The sequence below is a fragment of the Mustelus asterias genome, chromosome 11 (genome assembly GCF_964213995.1).
Source record: "Mustelus asterias chromosome 11, sMusAst1.hap1.1, whole genome shotgun sequence".
Classification (NCBI taxonomy): domain Eukaryota; kingdom Metazoa; phylum Chordata; class Chondrichthyes; order Carcharhiniformes; family Triakidae; genus Mustelus; species Mustelus asterias.
In genome coordinates, this window is record NC_135811.1 from 48,392,156 (window position 1) to 48,411,215 (window position 19,060).

At 40.1% G+C, this 19,060-nt stretch overlaps 1 protein-coding gene across 1 annotated transcript in view; it reads left to right on the forward strand.

Moving 5' to 3' along the window:
- Positions 1-13,973, forward strand: part of kif20bb (kinesin family member 20Bb) — a 102,403-nt gene extending 88,430 nt beyond the window's left edge. Inside the window, exons 29-34 of the mRNA XM_078224409.1 lie at positions 32-229; positions 1,736-1,804; positions 7,087-7,191; positions 9,960-10,095; positions 12,935-13,077; positions 13,654-13,973. Of these exons, the coding sequence (XP_078080535.1) occupies positions 32-229; positions 1,736-1,804; positions 7,087-7,191; positions 9,960-10,095; positions 12,935-13,077; positions 13,654-13,737 (735 nt within the window). The 3' untranslated portion in view covers positions 13,738-13,973. The remainder of the gene's footprint in view (positions 1-31; positions 230-1,735; positions 1,805-7,086; positions 7,192-9,959; positions 10,096-12,934; positions 13,078-13,653) is intronic.
- The last annotated feature ends 5,087 nt before the right edge of the window (positions 13,974-19,060 follow it).

The window sequence follows — 19,060 nt, forward strand, 5'->3', positions numbered from 1 at the left end:
GTTTATAAAATGTTTTTGATCTGTTGACTAGTCGGAAACTGTCCTGGATTCTTCAGAGGTTTCAACGGAAAATGGAGAAAAAACAAGTCGGTTTCCAAAACCTCAATTGGAGATTCAGTTCACACCTCTTCAACCAAACAAAATGTCAGTGAAAGAATCAAGTGGTAATTTGATCACTGTAAAAATACCCAGATCCAACAGAAAAAGAAAAAGCTCTGCACTGGAAGAGGTAAAGAATCAGTGTAAAAATTATTTTAGCTTATCTTCACTCCGTCAATGTTTTTCCCTTTTTGGGGAAAGTGGGTGGAAGGAATTTTGAGTTGATTATCAGCCCATTGAACTGTGTAACGAATGCTCCTTCCATGGCCAACAAATCCTGGCTTTGGACTCAAACCTGAAGCTTTTGATTCGGTGGTAAGGGCACTACCACTGTGCTATAAGACCTGCTAAGTTATATTCCTACAATGCCTTTGATTTGATTCGGTGGTGGGGAAAAACAATAGCTTAAGTGCCTGAGAGCAAGGCCACGTGCTTAAATGGCTTTGCACAAGAGGTGGAGTCGATTGGCTAAGCATGAATGCTGGATTTCCTTTTTTGAGATGAGGGCAGCTGCTTAAGTAGTGTCTGCTTCACATCACTTGAAGCAGTTTTGCTTTAATTGTGTGTGCACGTATCCAAGCAGGTTGGTCTTGAGTAAGGAGCCATGGTATTTCCCAGGCTCCAGGTAGAATCATTATTTATGATCAGTGTCACAAGTAGACTTACATTAACACTGCAATGAAGTTGCCACGTCTGACGCCTGTTTGGGTACACTGAGGGAGAATGTAGCATGGCCAATGCACCTAACCACCACGTCTTTCGGACTGTGGGAGGAAACTGGAGCATCCGGAGGAAACTCTCTCAGACACGGGGAGAATGTGCAAACTCCACATAGACAGTGGCCCAAGCCGGGAATCAAACCTGGGTCCCTGACACTGTGTGAGAGACCGCAGTGCTAACGACTGTGTGAGGCCGCAGTGCTGAAGGAGGCCATTCCACCAATTCTCTGACAGTATCTTACAAGGTCCTCTCCCCCACCCTATCCCTGTAGCCCCATATATTCACTGCAGCTAATCCCCCTAACCTACACATCTTGACACACTAAGGAGTAATTTAGCATGGTGAATCCACCTAATCTGCACATCTTTGGACAGTGGGAGGAAACTGGAGCAGCCGGAGGAAACTCACCTAGACACTCAGAGAACATGCATTCTCCACTCAGTCACCCAAGGCCAGAATTGAACCCAGCTCCATGGGGTTGTGAGGCAGCAGTGCTAACCACTGTGCCATCCTGTCGCCCCCCTGTCAGTAGTATATGTTTACTGCTTCTGTTCGCAAATATCCCAAAGATGTTTTTATTCATGTGGTTGCTAGAATGCCGTGCTTCATCTTGCCAAAGTGAGGATTTTATTTGCTGAAGACACAATAGTTTTAAAGTCTATAGAAATGTATTTAATTTCATGCATTGATGTTTTAACCACTCTAAATAATGTAGCATTTGTTATAAGTTCTTGTATCCATTGAGACCTTCCACAAATTATACAGATTGCATTTTAAAATTGCCTGTTTGGTATTTTAAACATGGATTTTAAATAATGCACCAGATTTTGAATGTGGTTTTCCTTTCTACAGAACCATATTTTTGATAATTATGCTTTAATATACTTTTCCCCTCATTTCACAATTGCCCTTCAAGAGTGGTATGCTATCAGGCTGCTGGAAAAGCAATTCTACAAAGAAATCCTCAGCAGCTGGCACTTGTAAGGTACAAAATTATGTTGCTGAAGAAAGCAATAATATCTTCTGTGGAGTTTAATTCAAAGGAAATCAATATTTGAATTATAACTCATTAATTTGGGATTGTTGATTATCTATAATCCCAGTGTTCTATTTAAATAGAGGCACATGCCTGTTTAAGTCTAATTCTGATAACGTAATCAAATATGCAAAAATATTATCCATTTACTTTATTCCTAACAGAAAATTAATCTCCTAATAAAAATCTTCAAGGATAATGTGTTCCCTTTTTCTGCTCAGTGCATCAAATGGGGCCAATTAGTTGCAAAAGGATATAGAGACCTCGTTAGTCAAATAATTACATACGGAGTCCCGCTAAATCCACATGAAAGTGGAAGACAACTATAAAAACTTGGACAGGTTTAAAGAAACACCAATCAACAGTTATGTACAACTCATAGAATCCCTACAGGTGCAGGAGGAGGCCATTTGGCCCTTCGAGCCTGCACTGACAAGAATCCCATGCAGGCCCTACCCCTGTAACCCCATGTATTTACCCTGCTACTGCTGACACTATAAGGGGCAATTGAGCATGGTCAATCCACCTAACCTGCACATCTTTGGACTGGGAGGAAACCGGAGCACCCGGAGGAAACACACGCAGACACGGGGAGAACGTGCAAACTCCACACAGTCACCCGAGGCCTGATTTGAATCCAGTCCCTGGCGCTGAGGCAGCAGTATCACCATGCCGCAAACTCTAGTTTGCTGTGTCGTGTGTTTCATTTGAAAAATTTTCTTTTTTCCTGATGATGCTGATTGCTACTTGTGCAATGCACGGCTACTCGGCCTAAGTAGCTATGTGAAGCCAGAGTCATACCTGGCTATTCAACCATAAAGGGCACTTATCCAAGTCTGAGTCTTGTATGAAGTTCATAACTGCATAGGAATCAAAACTAGGAACCCTACTGGGTTTTTTTCTTAGTCACTCTGCCCTAACCATCGGTTAGAGGTAGAGTCTAATTGTAGTATCTCGATTACTTCTCCAGGGAGACGGGAATAGACTCAATTCCATGTTCCTGCCTTTACTCCAAAGTCTTTGATAGCTTTACCTATATTATTTTTTCAATCTCCATCTTTCACATTTTAATTTACTTGTTACAGCCTTTTGTGGAAAGAAAATTTCACTGTCCTTTTGTTTTGAGTTTCCTGATTTCACTTCCAATTAACCTAGCTCTAATTTTAAAATGGAGCCCTCTTGTCATGGATTACTCCACCAAAGAAAGTAATTTTGTGTCTAGTCAATATAATTCTTATCATTTTCGAGACCTCAATTAAATCAGCTCTATCCTTCTAAACCAAATGAACTACAAATCCACTTTATGTAATTTGTCCTCAAATTTAACCTTTTCCACCCTGATATTCTGGAAAATCTATGTTGTAGCATTGCCTTACAGTTCCAAAACAGATCCTTAGGATTATGATGCCATAAAGAATCGGTGAGAGATGAGGTATTTGGACTTTCTGGATAATTGCAAGTTGCACATAGAAAGTACATCAGTATGGCTATTTGGTTAAATTGAAAATGGTCATGGTACAGTTGTCTACCAGGCAGTCTTTTTTTTTATGGCCACCATAATAAAAGGCTGAGCTCCTTAGAAAATGTAATTATGGCCCTCTCAGGATTCAACTACAATTCTTGTGCATTAGTATGAAAGCATCAAATTTATTCAAACGTCCTGGTTAGCTCTAATTAAATAGAACACTATGTATTGTTTGGTTAAGGAATGTGACTGTTTCATCAAATATTCCTGTAATTCAAAGACTAAATTTAATCAGGAGAATAAACTGTGCTCAGAAAATAATTCTTGATATTTGGAGGCATAGTCACATTGTCCTGCAGTTGTTGCATTAACACAGTTTGTAGCTATTAAAGCATTAACAAAAGCCTTTAAGCACCTGTCATTCAGGTAGAATTTGGTCACTACTTTATTAAAAACTACCTTTTTTTCCCCCAACTATTTCAATTTACTTTTTCAACAAGCAGTTAAGCTTGAATGTGGACTTTTACATAATTTGAGTGTGTGGGGAGAGATAATAACTCAACATAATTTTATTGAATGTTTGATTCTTGTCAAGGGAGTCATAACAGTATCAAAGAAGGCCATTTGGCTCATAGAACTAACTGGAGCAGGCATGAGTTCAATTTTCCTACCCTGTCCCTGTGGCCCTCAAGTTTTTTTTCCCTTCAAGTGTCCATCCACTTTTCTTCTGAAATCATTCATTGTCTCTGCTTCATTCACCCTCTTAGGCAGCAAGTTCCAGATCATGGCCATTCACTGTGTGTAAAAAATATTCTTCCTTGCATTCCCTCTAATTTTCTGTAAATCTGTGCACTAGTTTTCGTACCATCAGCCAACAGGAACGCTTCCTTGTCTACCTTATCCAAACCTGTCATTGTTCATCTCTATCAAATCTCCCCATAACCACCTTATTTTAAAGAGAGCAACACCAATTTCTCCAATCTAGCCATGTAGCTAATCTAGTTTATCTAAAACATGCTGACAAAAAAACTCAATTCAGTACACTAGCTGTGACCTCAAAGTAGCCCCAGTGAGTATGATTCACGCTTTGAATCATCATATAACTGTTACATTAAACAAGTTACTGTCTGTATACATTGTGATTATATCTGTTAGAAGTTTTGCTCATGCTTTAAGCTTCCCCCACCTCTCTTAGGTACATGCTTTCCTGTAGTCCTTTTTTTCTCCAGGTAGTATCCTCAATTATTTGAGGATCACTGAACCAAGATTTGTGCCATGATTTTACAATGGCGAAGGGCAACCTTATTTCAGCCAGAACTGGAATCAAACTGCTGACATTACTTTGAAACATATGCTAGCATTCTAGCTAACTGGCCTCCCTCTTATAATTCATCCACTGAAAATAATCTAATCTTTCGAGTAATTCAAAAGCACTGAAGATTCAGGCTACTTCCTTTCCTCTCTTTATTTTAATTTATTCCTATAAATTATACTTCTAGTTTGATACTTTTGGTGAACGAAAGCAATTGAGAGGGATTGAAAACTGTTCATGTTGTGCAATATGACGAGAAGCAGAGGGGGAGTATGCAAGGAATGAGAAAAACCAATGTCTACCATAAGCCCTGAAAGTGACAATGACAAGTTAAGTGCTCTGAAGGGCAAAGATATGAGCAGAGACCTGACACTTTAAGGAAGATGCATAAGCAAGCCAGGCTTCTGGAGGAGTCAACCCTAATGCTAGACTCACGGGTTAGGATTCTTATGTGTTGAAAAATTCTAAAGCGATTTTTAAATACGTGGATTTTTTTGGTATTTAGATTATTTTCTTTATAAATGTGATAAGCTGTCTATCATGGAGCTGGTTCATAACCAAAATTACCACTCAAGATTTGAAGATGTTTGTTTTGACTGGTTTTGGCTGGGTTTTGTGATGGTTAATTCTTGGTGGCTTGGGTACAGCTTGAACAATATTTGGCACTGATTCCTGACTCGTCAGTGACGAGTGCATTAATGTTTTGCGATAATCACTTGGTTGCGATATGGTTCTCTCTCGATATGCCTTTCAATGGGTCTGATCTCAAAACACATTCATAGAGTTAATATCAGGCCAACATTTTTAACCACCTAGATAGGCATATGAAGTTTCCAGCATTAAAGAGCATTAAATGATTTTAATGCACAGGTGAAACAATGATTTCAAAGGACATTTAAATATTAATAACATCCTTTGAACAAAAATGGAAAATGCAGTTAGGATTTCAATTAAATGTAATAGTGTAAGGTTTCTGTTAAGTTAGTTTTACTAACACAGCAGTTAGTAATTTTTGTCATTCAGACTAAAGATTCTGGAGAACATTTTCTGCATGTGTTTCGCGGTGGTGGTACTGAAGAAATTTAAGGAATTCAATGAGTATTGCACAGCATTGACTTGTTTTTCAAACTGGAGGCCTGTGACCAGCGGTGTGCCTCAGGGATCAGTGCTGGGCCCACTGTTATTTGTCATTTATATTAATGATTTGGATGAGAATATAGGGGGCATGGTTCGTAAGTTTGCAGATGACACCAAGGTTGGTGGCATGGTGGGCAGTGAGGAAAGTTATCTCTAATTTCAGCGGGATCTTGATCAATTGGGCCAGTGGGCTGACGAATGGCAGATGGAGTTTAATTTAGACAAATGCGAGGTAATGCATTTTGGTAGATTGAACCAGGGCAGGACTTACTCAGTTAATGATAGGGCGTTGGGGAGAGTTACAGAATAAAGAGATCTAGGGGTACATGTTCATAGCTCCTTGAAAGTGGAGTCACAGGTGGACAGAGTGGTGAAGAAGGCATTTGGCATGCTTGGTTTCATAGGTCAGAACATTGAATTCAGGAGTTGGGACGTCTTGTTGAAGTTGTACAAGACATTGGTAAGGCCACACGTGGAATACAGTGTGCAATTCTGGTCACCCTATTATAGAAGAGTGCAGAAAAGATCTACTAGGATGCTACCGGGACTTGATGGATTGAGTTATAAAGAAAGGCTGAATAGACTGGGACTTTTTTCTCTGGAGCATAGGAGGCTGAGGGGTGACCTTATAGAGGTCTATAAAATAATGAGGGGCATAGACAAGGGAGATAGTCAATATCTTTTCCCAAAGGTAGGGGAGTCTAAAACTAGAGGGCATAGGTTTAAGGTGAGAAGGGAGAGATACAAAAGTGTCCAGAGGGGCAAATTTTTCACAGAGGGTGGTGAATGTCTGGAACAAGCTGCCAGAGGTAGTAGTAGAGGCGGATACAATTTTATCTTTTAAAAAGCATTTAGATAGTTACATGGGTACGATGGATACAGAGGGATATGGGTCAAATGTGGGCAATTGGGATTAGCTTAGGGGTTTAAAAAAAAAGGGCGGCATGGACAAGTTGGGCCGAAGGGCCTGTTTCCATGCTGTAAACCTCTATGACTCTATTAATGTTAATTGACTTAAGGTTGCTTTTTCCATTAAGCAAAATTGATTAGTGTTGAACGTTTTGCACAGTCCATGGACCCAGTTCAACCATTTTATAATGCTAGATCCCCTTCAGTGTTATGAAATATAGAAATTTACATTTTCAAAGAATAATTTAGTAGAGCAATTGCAATTCTTTAATTTCCATACTTCACCCCACACAAGTACTCTTGTAATTCTCTTGCATTGTTTTCTAATGCTGATGGCATGCTTCCCAATTAAATGGAATTCATGCTTATCAATATTTCCCCTAACTTTTTTCTTTTTTCTGCTCCTAGAATACTGATGTCTGTGAGAACTTGAAAAATGCAATTGTTTCTAGAATGGTATGCAACAATCCTCCAATGTTCCCTACACCCACCATGACCAGCGTTGCAGAAGAGGTTGGTTTTTCTATTAAATTTTAGCAAAAAATTCCAGAGCTTAATTTGTCATCGACTTTTAATAAGTCGTTTCATCCACTAATATGAAATGTTCTCTCTCTCTCTCCGCCCCCCCCCCCCCCCCCCCCCATGTCAAAATGGTAATGGGCATCTAAATTGAGTCAGCCTAAATATTTCTGTAGCCAATCAATGTAGTGCTCTTGGGAGGGCAGAAACAATGATTGCGTAACAATTTTAGAAGTAGGTATGCACTTTTGATATATAAAAATTGTTATGCCTGCAGAGGTCTTGTAAGCATGCTGCTCTATCCACCAGAAGTTTTAACTTTTAGCTCTATGGGTGCTGTCGAGCCACTATAGTTTCTGTTTGCATCAGAAGCAGCTGATCTAGTGAAATCATTACTTAACACAATCTTAACAGCTGATGTGATATTCCATTTTCAAATTTGGACTGAGTAGATTGAATTTGCATGTCACTTGCCAAAGACCAACTGTTCAGCTGCAAAATGTGCTGAGAGCTAAAATAATTTACAAGGCTTGGCATCAACTCACAGGTAAAGTGATTTTGAAAAACTTGCAATGTTTCTGAAAGTGCTTTGGAGTGTTTTTTGATTGTGTTGTGGTGAGTTCCTGTATTTGGCAGAAAGCTTTGCTGCATCTTTATAGGGAGGAAGAGGGTTTGGTGACTTCAAGCAAAGGCTGCAACAGGTGTGGGGTTGGATTTGCAGCGCCTATGGCATGTCAGAAACTGTATATATGAAAGCATGCACTCAACTGTACAAAATAAAAAGTCTAATAATTGGTCTACATGGCTTTTGAGCATGACTGAAGGTATAGACAACTTCAGTCTGAGTTTGATCTAATGTGATGTTTTTAATTACTCCAAAAATTAAAATAATTTTTTCAATGTCTAGTTTGAAATGTGATATTTACTTTTATATTTTGTATGATGCATTTTTCTTGCAGAATAAATTAAACATTACAATGTTTCAATACTTAATTGTTCTAATCTATATATTGACTATTACCTTGAATTTTAAAGGTTCCCTTGGATGAGTCTCTGGTTTATCTCAGCAATCATCTTCGACACTCAATTCTTTCTACTGATTGCTGATTCCATTTGGTTTTATAAAACTCATTTTAAGTTGCACTTTCCCAATATCATTATAGTCCAGACTCTTTCAGGCCTCATTTTCTCACATTCACAGCAAAAAGACAGTTCTTAATAGCAGTCCTATCCTTTTGTCTGATATGGGATAATGTGCCTCAGGATTGATTATGGCCATTTTTCATGCAGTATAATGCACCAGATACTACATAGGTTACCCAACTCTGTATATTCAATACTCAGAAAGGAAACTACTGTCCGAACATATAATTCAGGCTGAAACTAAAGGAAATTTATTTTCAAATTTGATGCAGAGATGCAATTTGAATAATTTTCATTGCAATACTTCAAATACAATACAGAATTTGAAATCTCTCTCTTTCAGAAACTAAATTTTCTAACAATTGTGGTAAAAAGCTAGTCAAAACTAGGAAATGAAAATTCCTGATTTGGTGTCCAAATATAATTGAAATGTCCATCATTTCTTAATAGTCAGGCAATCAAAATATTAATTTTTATCACTTATAGATGCAATTGTAAGTAGTTGTCTCTTTTTCTTATCTGTTGGGTTGTTTTCTTGGGTACCTGACTGCAGTAGACAATCAATTCCACGTGTCTGACATATTTGTCTGCATTTGAAAGACTTGGGGGCAATCTTACCTTCTTGCCCCACCAGTTGATGGGTCGGATGAGCTGGCAAGATCGCAAGAGAGCCCCAAAAAATCGGGTTCGTGCCCAATGTCTCACCTGTCTCGAACTAGAAATCATAGAATCCCTACAGTGCAGAAGGAGGCCATTCGGCCCATCGAGTCTGCACCGACCACAATCCCACCCCACATATTTTACCCGCTCATCCCTCTAACCTACGCATCCCAGGACTCTAAGGGGCAATTTTTAACCTGGCCAATCAACCTAACCCGCACATCTTTGGACTGTGGGAGGAAACCGGAGCACCCGGAGGAAACCCACGCAGACACGAGGAGAATGTGCAAACTCCACACAGACAGTGACCCGAGCCGGGAATCGAACCCGGGACCCTGGAGCTGTGAAGCAGCAGTGCTAACCACTGTGCTACCGTGCCGCCCAACTTACCAGCACCAGATATGCCTTTTCAGGCGCAAGGCTGAGTGTAACATTTAATTACATGTTGAATAGAATTTAAATATTACAAGTGAACACAGGACGCAATCGTCCGGGCTCACTTGCTTTAGCGGTGTCATCGGTGAAGGTCCTCACCAGTAAGAATCACGCATGGTCCCCATCAATGGGGACCTGTCATGATGGCCTGCCAGTAGGACTGGAGGCCATTGAGCCCAAAATATTGGTGTGATTCTCTCTCGTTTTCACGCTTGTTCGGTACTTAGAATTTTTTGGCTTGGACTAGAAAAGCAAACCTATTCAAAATTGTTTCTCGCTCTCTTTCGTTTAGTAGGGATGAAAACACTGAAGTGAAAAATATTATGCTAAGAGTTTGGCTTCACTAAATACTGTAAAATATAATTGTTCCTGCAATAAATTCTTTTCACATGGGTGAAATGTAGTTGAAGGAAAAGAAGTGCTGACAAATCTAGACATGCGACCTCCAGTGTAATCTTAAATTGCCAATTCAGTGAGTTTAGTTTATGGTACAACACTGTCTCAATTCAAGTTGTTTGTTTTAGAATGTAAAAGGTACAACTGCTCGCCTAAGAAAACAATCCTCTGTCTCAAGTGTTGGGTCATGCCAAAAGAAAGATAGGACACTGCAGAAAATTGGAGGCTTATTGCAAAGTTCCCCAACTATTCTACAGAAGAAAGGTTTGTCCACAATTTTGCATGCTAAGCTGTGGTAAAATTTGTAAGTGGAAACTGAATAAATATTGATTATCTATCTTTCGAATCTTGCTAATGACACTGCCTAATGTAATACATGGTGTTTGAGTTCTTGCCTTGGAGTCAGAATGTTCTGAATTTGAGTGCCACTCTAATGCAATATCGAAGGAGCACTGCATTTCCTAAGATCCTGTACTTCAAATGATGTTAAAATTGTGTTCTACCTACTGTATAATGTGGATGTTTAAACGTTTCATTTTAAAGAAGAGCAGTGTTCTGTTATGTCATAGCCAACATTTCTCCCTCATCCAGTACAGTAAAATCCTCACTTTAAGTTGAGTTTGCATTCCTGAAAATTGCAACTTCAATTGAAACAATTTTAGAAAATCATAAAAATCAATGTTAAATCTGAAGTTAGGTTCCTTCTGATATTTATCATCTAGAAAAAACTATGTACAGGTTGAAATTCTTTACTGTACATGTGTTCTACTGTGCATTCCTAGCTGAAATAACTTGCAAACTATACAAAATAAACAAAAGAAATAGCATAAATTCAAATTAGATCACCATTGCCAGTCTCTCCACTTAGACAGCCCCTCGAGTTTGGGGATGACTTGCTTCTACTCTGGTTTGATGGATTTTCAGATGGCTGATAAATCCAATGCAAGATCTGCAGACTGCTGCTGTACATGTGGGTCAGGTGTTGGAGGGTCAGTTAGATAGTCGGATGGATGTTTTTGCACTCTTCCCCACCTTGACTTTAACTCTGCATTTTCCTGACATAGTCTCTGTGTTTGGTGCCTTCCTGAATGAACCTTCTCCATTTTGGTCAGCTACCATAATGATGATTGACCATTTCAGGATTACTTTTGAGGACATCCGTAAAGTGTTTATGAAGTATTTTGAAGGATTAACACCTCGCTGTTGAGCATGTTGGCTTGCCACCTTCAGCAAATATCTCTCCCATCAACTTTAAAAAGGCTTCTCTGCCTCACCTGCTTCAAAGTTGAGCCAGGCTTGGGGATGCAGAATGAAGCAAAAGATTGCAGTCAGGATCCTTAAGGCTGAGCACTGGCATTGCAGGGCCATAGGAGAGAGCAAGGCTGACGAGCACTGGGGGAGGGGGGGGTCATGCCACCATAGCATATCGAAGGTTGTCAGGCTTCTGCTGTTCCTGAGTCATCTTTCGAGCAGCAGGTGACCCAATGAAATAACCGCTGCAGTCATAGCTGCTGTGGTCTGCCTAAATTGGGATCCACATTTTCAATGTCCTGCTACTTGACCACCAAACCCATCTCCAAGTAAATTATCAAAGCACGCCGATGAAACACTGGAGCCAGGTGCAGATTCAGGACCTGAAAATGGTGCTAATATCTGTTTTCCACCCTGGAAAGAAAATCCTATCCTATGATTCTTTTGTCTGGAATGTTGCCATGTATGAAATTGGTAACATGTTAAAAGTGCAGTTGCTCATTATATTGGTGCATTAATTTGTTGGCCTGGATTTTCATGGAGACTCCAGGGACTTTCCCAAATGACTGGCGGGACCTGCAAGTTCTACTCTGATATTCAATTTTGCTTTGGGTGGCATGTGAGCAGAGATGAGGTGCGACTCCCACATATGGGAAACCCAATCACAGCAGCGCTGTTTGAACTTTGTGCTAAGTTCAAACAGACACCATTTTTACTGGAGCAAGGGTCTTAATCGCGTGCCTTATGTGAGTTGCAAATCATTAGAAAAGGCGCTTGAAGGATGGATAAGGTCTGGAAAACTGTCAATATTAGCTGCCCTTATAGGGTTATGAATGCAAGTTTGTTTTGATACTGGATTAAGTACTTGATGGAATTTTAAAAGTTTCGAATGGGCTCTCATGAATGGGGAATTTTTGAATATTGTGAACTCTGAGGTATTTAGAACTTATTTCATCTCAGCATGACTCCTGAGCTGTGCCCATGCTGGATAGTGGGTGATTGGCATGGATGTTTTAAATGAAAAGGATAGGTAGGGGAATTATGACTTGGCACCAAATTGGCATGGGGCAATAAGGGCCGTGGAGATGGGTTGAGGGGGTTATGAGTTGGCATAGAGTATGATGGACCATTGGGGGTGGGTGACATGGGTTGGCATGTATGGACAAGGGGAGTAGTGGGGGGTGAGGGCTACAAGGCCTAATGTTTAAGAAAACAATTGGGATGAAGTCTCGGGACACTTGTGGCCACCTACAATCTACAATCTGTGTCTTGGGATGGTGGGTCCAACTCCATCCTGCCATATCGAGCACTCTTTGCTGTGGTGAGTATGCCAAGCTGCGAGATTTTCAGATGTGAGCTACCCGCTTTGGGAGCGAAAATCCAAGTCATTGGGTGCAAAAATTTGAATATTTAAGTTACTATATACATCGCAGTCTCTGTCTTTTGGCTAAGATCAAGTGTTTGATTAAGCCCAAGATCAGATGCAAGCTTGGATCTTGTATATCTCTCTTTTGGGGACCATGGATTGGATTCAATTTGAATTGGTTTTTGGAGCAAGCAAGGAAAGGGTTTGCCTGGTCCAGTCTGCACATTAACTTTAACTTTAAGAAAGGAATAAAACAATGGATACTGGACATTTAGCCCTGTTTTGGTGAATAAAAGTAGATAATTTTGGATCTCATTGCTACTTTTGGTTCCATTGAATGATAAATATTGCATTTGGTTTAATGGCGCAATGTTGGGGAGCAAAACGTTTACAAGTTACAGAACTTGAGCCATGAATTGTTACATCGTTTATTCTGATTACTGACCTTGCACTTTTACAAACCAAACAATTTACATTTTCTTTCAGCCAAAAAGCTGATGGAAACATTAAGTTCTCCCAAGCATCTAGAAGTGGAAGCGTCATGTAATAACGAAGCAAGGCCCAAAAGATCGAGAAGGAAACTGTATAAGCAAGATATATCATCACCTGTAAACTTTCCATCTCAACCAGTAAGTGCAAACAAGTCAATTTTTTTGTTTCTTTTTGAAGAAAAACAGCCTTTAATTTTTTTTAAAAAGTGGAGTATTAGGTGCATTGATCCGAACAGGCACTGGAATGTGGCGACTAGGGGAATTTCACAGCAACTTAATTGCAGTGTTAATGTAAGCGTTACTTGTGACTAATAGATAAAGTTTTATTAAATAGTGTTTTTGTAAGCTGGTGCTTGCACAAGAAATACAAAATTATAGTGAAGCTGGAGTACAATTTAGGACAATCGTGCTTTTTTAACTAGAAACAGAACTGTTAACTCATTATTTGAAAAGAACCTAAGAATACCAATATTAATTACAAACTGGTGGTATAACTGATTCAAAGCTGCAGTTCATATTCAGATCATCCTCTGACTCAACTGTTAAGTGTGAAACAATCTTGAAATGCTCTGGCACAAATGCAGTATATTTATTGATGGGGAAAGTTATATTATTCCAAAAAAATCCAAGAAACTAGTTTTAAAAAAATTTCATTGTTGGATCTTGTACTGAATGCAATAGTTGAATTTAACCAGGAACTTTTGAAATTTGCAGATAATAGAGATGAGTGAAAAGGAGAGTGATCATTCAATCATGAAGAGGCGATTACGTGCAAGAACAGCTAAAATGGCAAAGTGACCTTCATCTCTAGATATATAGAGTAGCATTATTTGTTTTTTTAAACTGCAATCATTGTGCTTGTACAGGAGACCTCTCGTCTGTGAGAAGGGTGTATAAAATATGTTCAGCTCTTTTGATTAAGATTTCATATGTACATATTGTAATTGCATGTAAATCAATAAACTCGCAGTAAATCATTTCTGACTATTAACACTTGATTTGAGGGACAATAAATACCTCAGTGATTTTAATAGAATTCAGATGATTTATGATTCTTTTAACTTTAAATGGCTCATTTGAAACTGATATTCTCTTTTTGAGGTTTTAAAAGTCGGTCATTATTTTCTCTGCCTCTTGGAAAGGCAACTTGGTGTGGCTCCTTCTGACCAAGGAGCTACTTCCAGATGGTCCCCTTCATACCAGCTGGCCATTCAACATCTAGGCCAAAAGAATCTGGATTAGATTGTGTTGAGGCACAGTCCAAAATGCAAACCACATAGAAAAATACTTTATTTTTGAAGAGTATCTTTGTTAACAATTTTTAAATTATGGTTCCAAATTATTTTGTCAAATGAATGCTATGTTACAGGAAATATTTAAAAGTTAGTCCTATTGTCAAAGTAGCATTTTCTGGGAATTGGACCATATATTGTCCAGACCAATTCTAGCTGAAACTGAAAAATAAAGCTGATGAACTAAAATATGCTGTGACTCAAGATAAGACTGGAGTGACACAGTGGTTAGCACTGCGGCCTCGAGCGCCAAGGACCTGGGTTCAATTTCAGCCTTGGATTACTGTCTGTGTGGAGTTTGTACATTCTCCCCGTGTCTGCGTGGGTTTCCTCCTACAGTCCAAAGATGTGCAGGTTAGGTGGATTGGCGTGGTAAATTGCCCCTTAGCATCCCAAAATGTGTAAGTTAGGAGGATTAGTGAGGTAAATGCATGGGGTTATGGGGATAGGCCATGGGGGGTGAGCCTGGATAAGATGCTCTGTTGGAGAGTCGGTGCAAACTTGATGGGCCGAATGGCCTCCTTCTGCACTGTAGGAATTCTACATTCAAAAATTTGTTTCCCCAGCAAATCTACTCATTAAGTTTGTGTGATGCATTCTGCATCTAGTCCATTTAGGGTCTAAATAAAAAGAGTAGTTAGTTCCCAGGATTGTCAAAAGTCTAGAAATCTTCAGCGTTTAAGCCTCAAATAATATGTCCAACTCTAATTTCAATCTGTTTGTGCTTCAGTTAGTACTTACGCACGTAAGTTGTCTATACAAGATATTTCATTTATTTTCAAGAACAGCAAACTTTTCGCAACAATTTATAAATTGTCTCACTCCTCCAGTATAAATCTGTCTGACTTGGACAGCTTCCCCTCCTCATCGTGGGTGAAGTCAGATGTAAGGTAACAATTTAACTGCAATTCCTTGTCTCCAGATTCAGTTTGACACTATAATTTTAAGGTCACTCAATACTTTTGTATCTTTTCTATATAGTTAGTAAGATGTGCTCATCAGTCTGTATTTTTGGCTTTGCTTTCTTTTGATCATACTTCATCCAGGCCTGCTGCCCACTGTATTTCTTTTACATTTTCAAAGCATTCAGCTCATCACTGTTACTAATTGTTCCACTTCAGGATTTTTGACTTTCTGGTCTAGAAATCATTTTTGATTTGTTTCATGAAATGGCTTTGTAACAAAGATGGAGGGGGTCGTGACAGTGCTATCAAGTGGCTCTTATTTAGCAATAACCTGCTCACTGGCAGTTTTTGTGTTCTGCCAGAGCCACTTGGTTCTTGACCTCATTCCAGCTTTAGTCCAAACATGGACAAAAGAGCTGAACTCAGGAGGTGTCCTTGACATCAAGGCAACATTTGACAGTGTGGCATCAAGGAGCCCTAGCACAGTGAGAATCAGGGAAGAATCAGTTGGAGTCATACCTACCAAAAGGAAGATGATTGTGGTTGTTGGATGTCAATCATCTGAGTCCCAGGACATCATTGCAGAAGTTTCTCAGATTAGTATCTTAGGCTCAACCAATTTCAATAGCTTCATAATGAACTTCCATCCAGTTCAAAAGTGGGGATGTTTACAAATTATTTTGCACAATGTTCAGCACCATTCACAACGTCTCAGATACTGAAGCAGCCCGTGCCATATGCAGTAATAGCTGGACAACATTCAGGTTTTGGCTGGTAAGTGGCAACTTAACATTTGAGTCACGGTATGTGCCAGTGTTCCATTATGTGCCATTAACCAGAAATTGAACTGTACCATCCATATAAACACTGGTTACAAAAACAGATCAAAGACTGGGACACCAGCGCAAGTAACTCGGCTCCTGACTCTTTTTCCCCCACATAAGAAGGTGGAAGAAAGTATGCCTGGGGCGTGTGGGGTCCTTGATTATGCTGGCTGCTGAAGCAATGGGAAGTGTAGACAGATTCAATGGATGGGAGGCTGGTTTGTGTGATGGACTGGGCTTCCTTCATGACCCTTAGTAGTTGTGGCTTTGGACAGAGCAGGAGGAGGCATACCAAGCTGTGATACAGCCAGAAAGGATGCTTTCTGTGATGCATCTGTAAAAGTTGGTGCGAGTCGCAGCAGACATGCTGAATTTCCTCAGGCTCCTGAGAAGGTAGAGGTATTGGTGGGCTTTCTGAACCATAGCGGCGTGTGGAGGGACCAGAACAGGTTGTTGGTGATCTGGACACCTAGAAACTTGAAGCTCTTGACCGTTTCCGCTTCATCCCCGTTGATATAGACAGGGGCATGTTCTTCACTACGCTTCTTGAAGTCGATGACTATCTCCTTCGTTTTACTGGTATTGAGGGAGAGATTATTTCCGTTGCACCAATTCACCAGATTTTCTCTCTCTCTTTCTGTACTTTGTCTCACCATTGTTTGAGATCCGACCCACTATGGTGATGTCATCAGCAAACTTGAAAATTGAGTTGGAGTGGAATTTGGTCACACAGTTATAGGTGTATAGGGGCTGAGGACACAGTCTTGTGTGACACCGGTGTTGAGGATAATCGTGGAGGAGGAGTTGTTGTCTATCCTTGCTGATTGTGGTGTGTGGGTTAGGGACTCTAGGGTCCAGTCGTAGAGAGGAACCGAGCCCTAGTCCACGGAGTTTAGAGATGAGTTTTGTAGGCAAAATGGTGTTGAAGGCTGAGCTGTAGTCAATAAATAGCAGTCTTAAGTATCTTTGTTATCCAGGTGTTGCAGGCTTAAGTGTAGGGCCAGGGATGTGGCATCTGCTGTGGACCAGTTGTGTGGCCATAGGCAAATTAGTGGATCCAGGCAATCTGGAAGTATTATGGGCTGCAGTGGTTCAAGTTGCCTCACCACTACCCCCAGGGCAACTGGCGATGGACAATAAAATGCTGGCCTCGCCCGTGGCATCTATGTCATGTGGAAATCTCTTATTGCAGCAAACTTAATTTTGGGATTCTGAGGCTCACTTACAAAGGTTCAGGCATGAGGCTCAAGTTACTGAAATCATTTGTGGACTAGATTTCTGAATATCCATCCTGAAAAAGTGAGCCAAATGTTGAAAAACGTAATCTCCATCAATAGGTGAATTGTTACCCAATTCAACTCTTCCAGATAGGTATGTTGTAAGTGGCTGCACCCATGCAAATAGAGTATGGGCTGTCTGCCTGAAATCCACTCCTGGAAAGGTGATGTATCTAGTTTCATTGGTAATCCTGAGCATGGAACATGAGTCGGGACTCAAGTTAAGCATTGATCTTTCTGTCCAGTTTTTTTAAAACTGCACATTGTCTGGGACAATTGGGTCCATGGTTTCTCTACCCACAATTATCCAAAAGTAACAATCTAAGCTGCTTCATCCTCAACCACCTATAAAAATTTCTGCTGGTTTCCACGCAACACACCTCGCACCCTCCCCGGCCTTTTCTCTCCATACTACCCTTCCAACTCTGCAGCATTCTTCAAAATGTCCACCACTTCCTTTCAAATAACGCTTAAAGAAACTAAAGTCAGCTAATTGAGACACTGACTAATTTGAATCATTTGATCTTTTCTTAGACTTGCATATCCAAACCATCACTGAATTCCCAACTGTTTTAAATATACAATTTAATTCCAAAGCATTTTCGATACATCAATAACCTAATGGTTCATTTGCAACTATGTGCCAAGTCTTAGCCAAATGTCCTTGGGTCAGTTATAATTAAATAATTACTATCAATGCTAATATAGCAAGTTACCCCAGAAAAAAATAGATGTTAGAAAAAATTGATTTATTTACAAACAGACTTTATTACTTTTGTTCCTATGGCTAAGCTGAAAAAGTGGATGACATGCCAAAATTGTGAAGTCCTGCCAGACAACTGGTTTTCAGGTATCCAAGCCTGGCACAGTGGTCAGCACTGCTGCCTCAGTGCCAGAGACCCAGGTTCAATTCCAGCCTTGGGTGACTGTGTGGAGTTTGCATGTTCTTCCCATGTCTGTGGGTTTCCTCCCACAGTCCAAAGAAGTGCAGATTAGGTGGACTGGCCATGTTAAATTGACGCTTAGTGTCCCAAGATGTGTAGATTAGGGGAATTATTGGGCTAAATATGTGGAGTTACGGGTATAAGGCCTGGGTAAGATGCTCTGTTGGAGAGTCGGTGCAAACTTGATGGACCGAATGGCCGCCTCCTGCACTGAAGGAATTTTATGATTCTTTAACCAGTAGATCATTGGGTTCTGTAGCGAATGTGCTCTGAAGTAGCCAGTAAGAATCCATCATCTTCAGAGAATAGCCAATGACGGATGAATTGAAATTGTTTGTTTTGTACTTTTATGGCCTGTTTCTTCATCCCACCCCATTAGGACAGACGCCTTCCTCGCATACTGGGGGAGCTGATACACAGAACAGATGGAACTAAGTTCCAACCTCCTCGCCACAGTCCATCTGGCATGTCAACAAGATTGAAACCCTGCCCACTATAATTGGCACTGTTACAATTAAAACTGTAACTCTTAGCATCTGTATGACGTGGGGCTAATGGGAGAGAGCCAACACAGCCATTTCCCCTCGCAATATAGTGATCCAAAAGATGAACTATTTTGAGAATGTTTCTATGGTTTGGAATGGTGCTGATGCAAACATGTTTCTAGTTTACAATGTTGATGACACAAATGCTATCTTGCATGATTCAACAATCCTTCCTGCACTCTTTACTCCCCCATAACTCCCACTTGATTGTTAAAGTAGCTTCATTGTTCAGACAGCTGCAGAACATTGTTTAAAATATAGAGCTTCAATCACCTTGTTGCACAAATCCTGTAGCAGCCAACTCCCCTTTTAATTGTCTACTAGGCCACGCTCT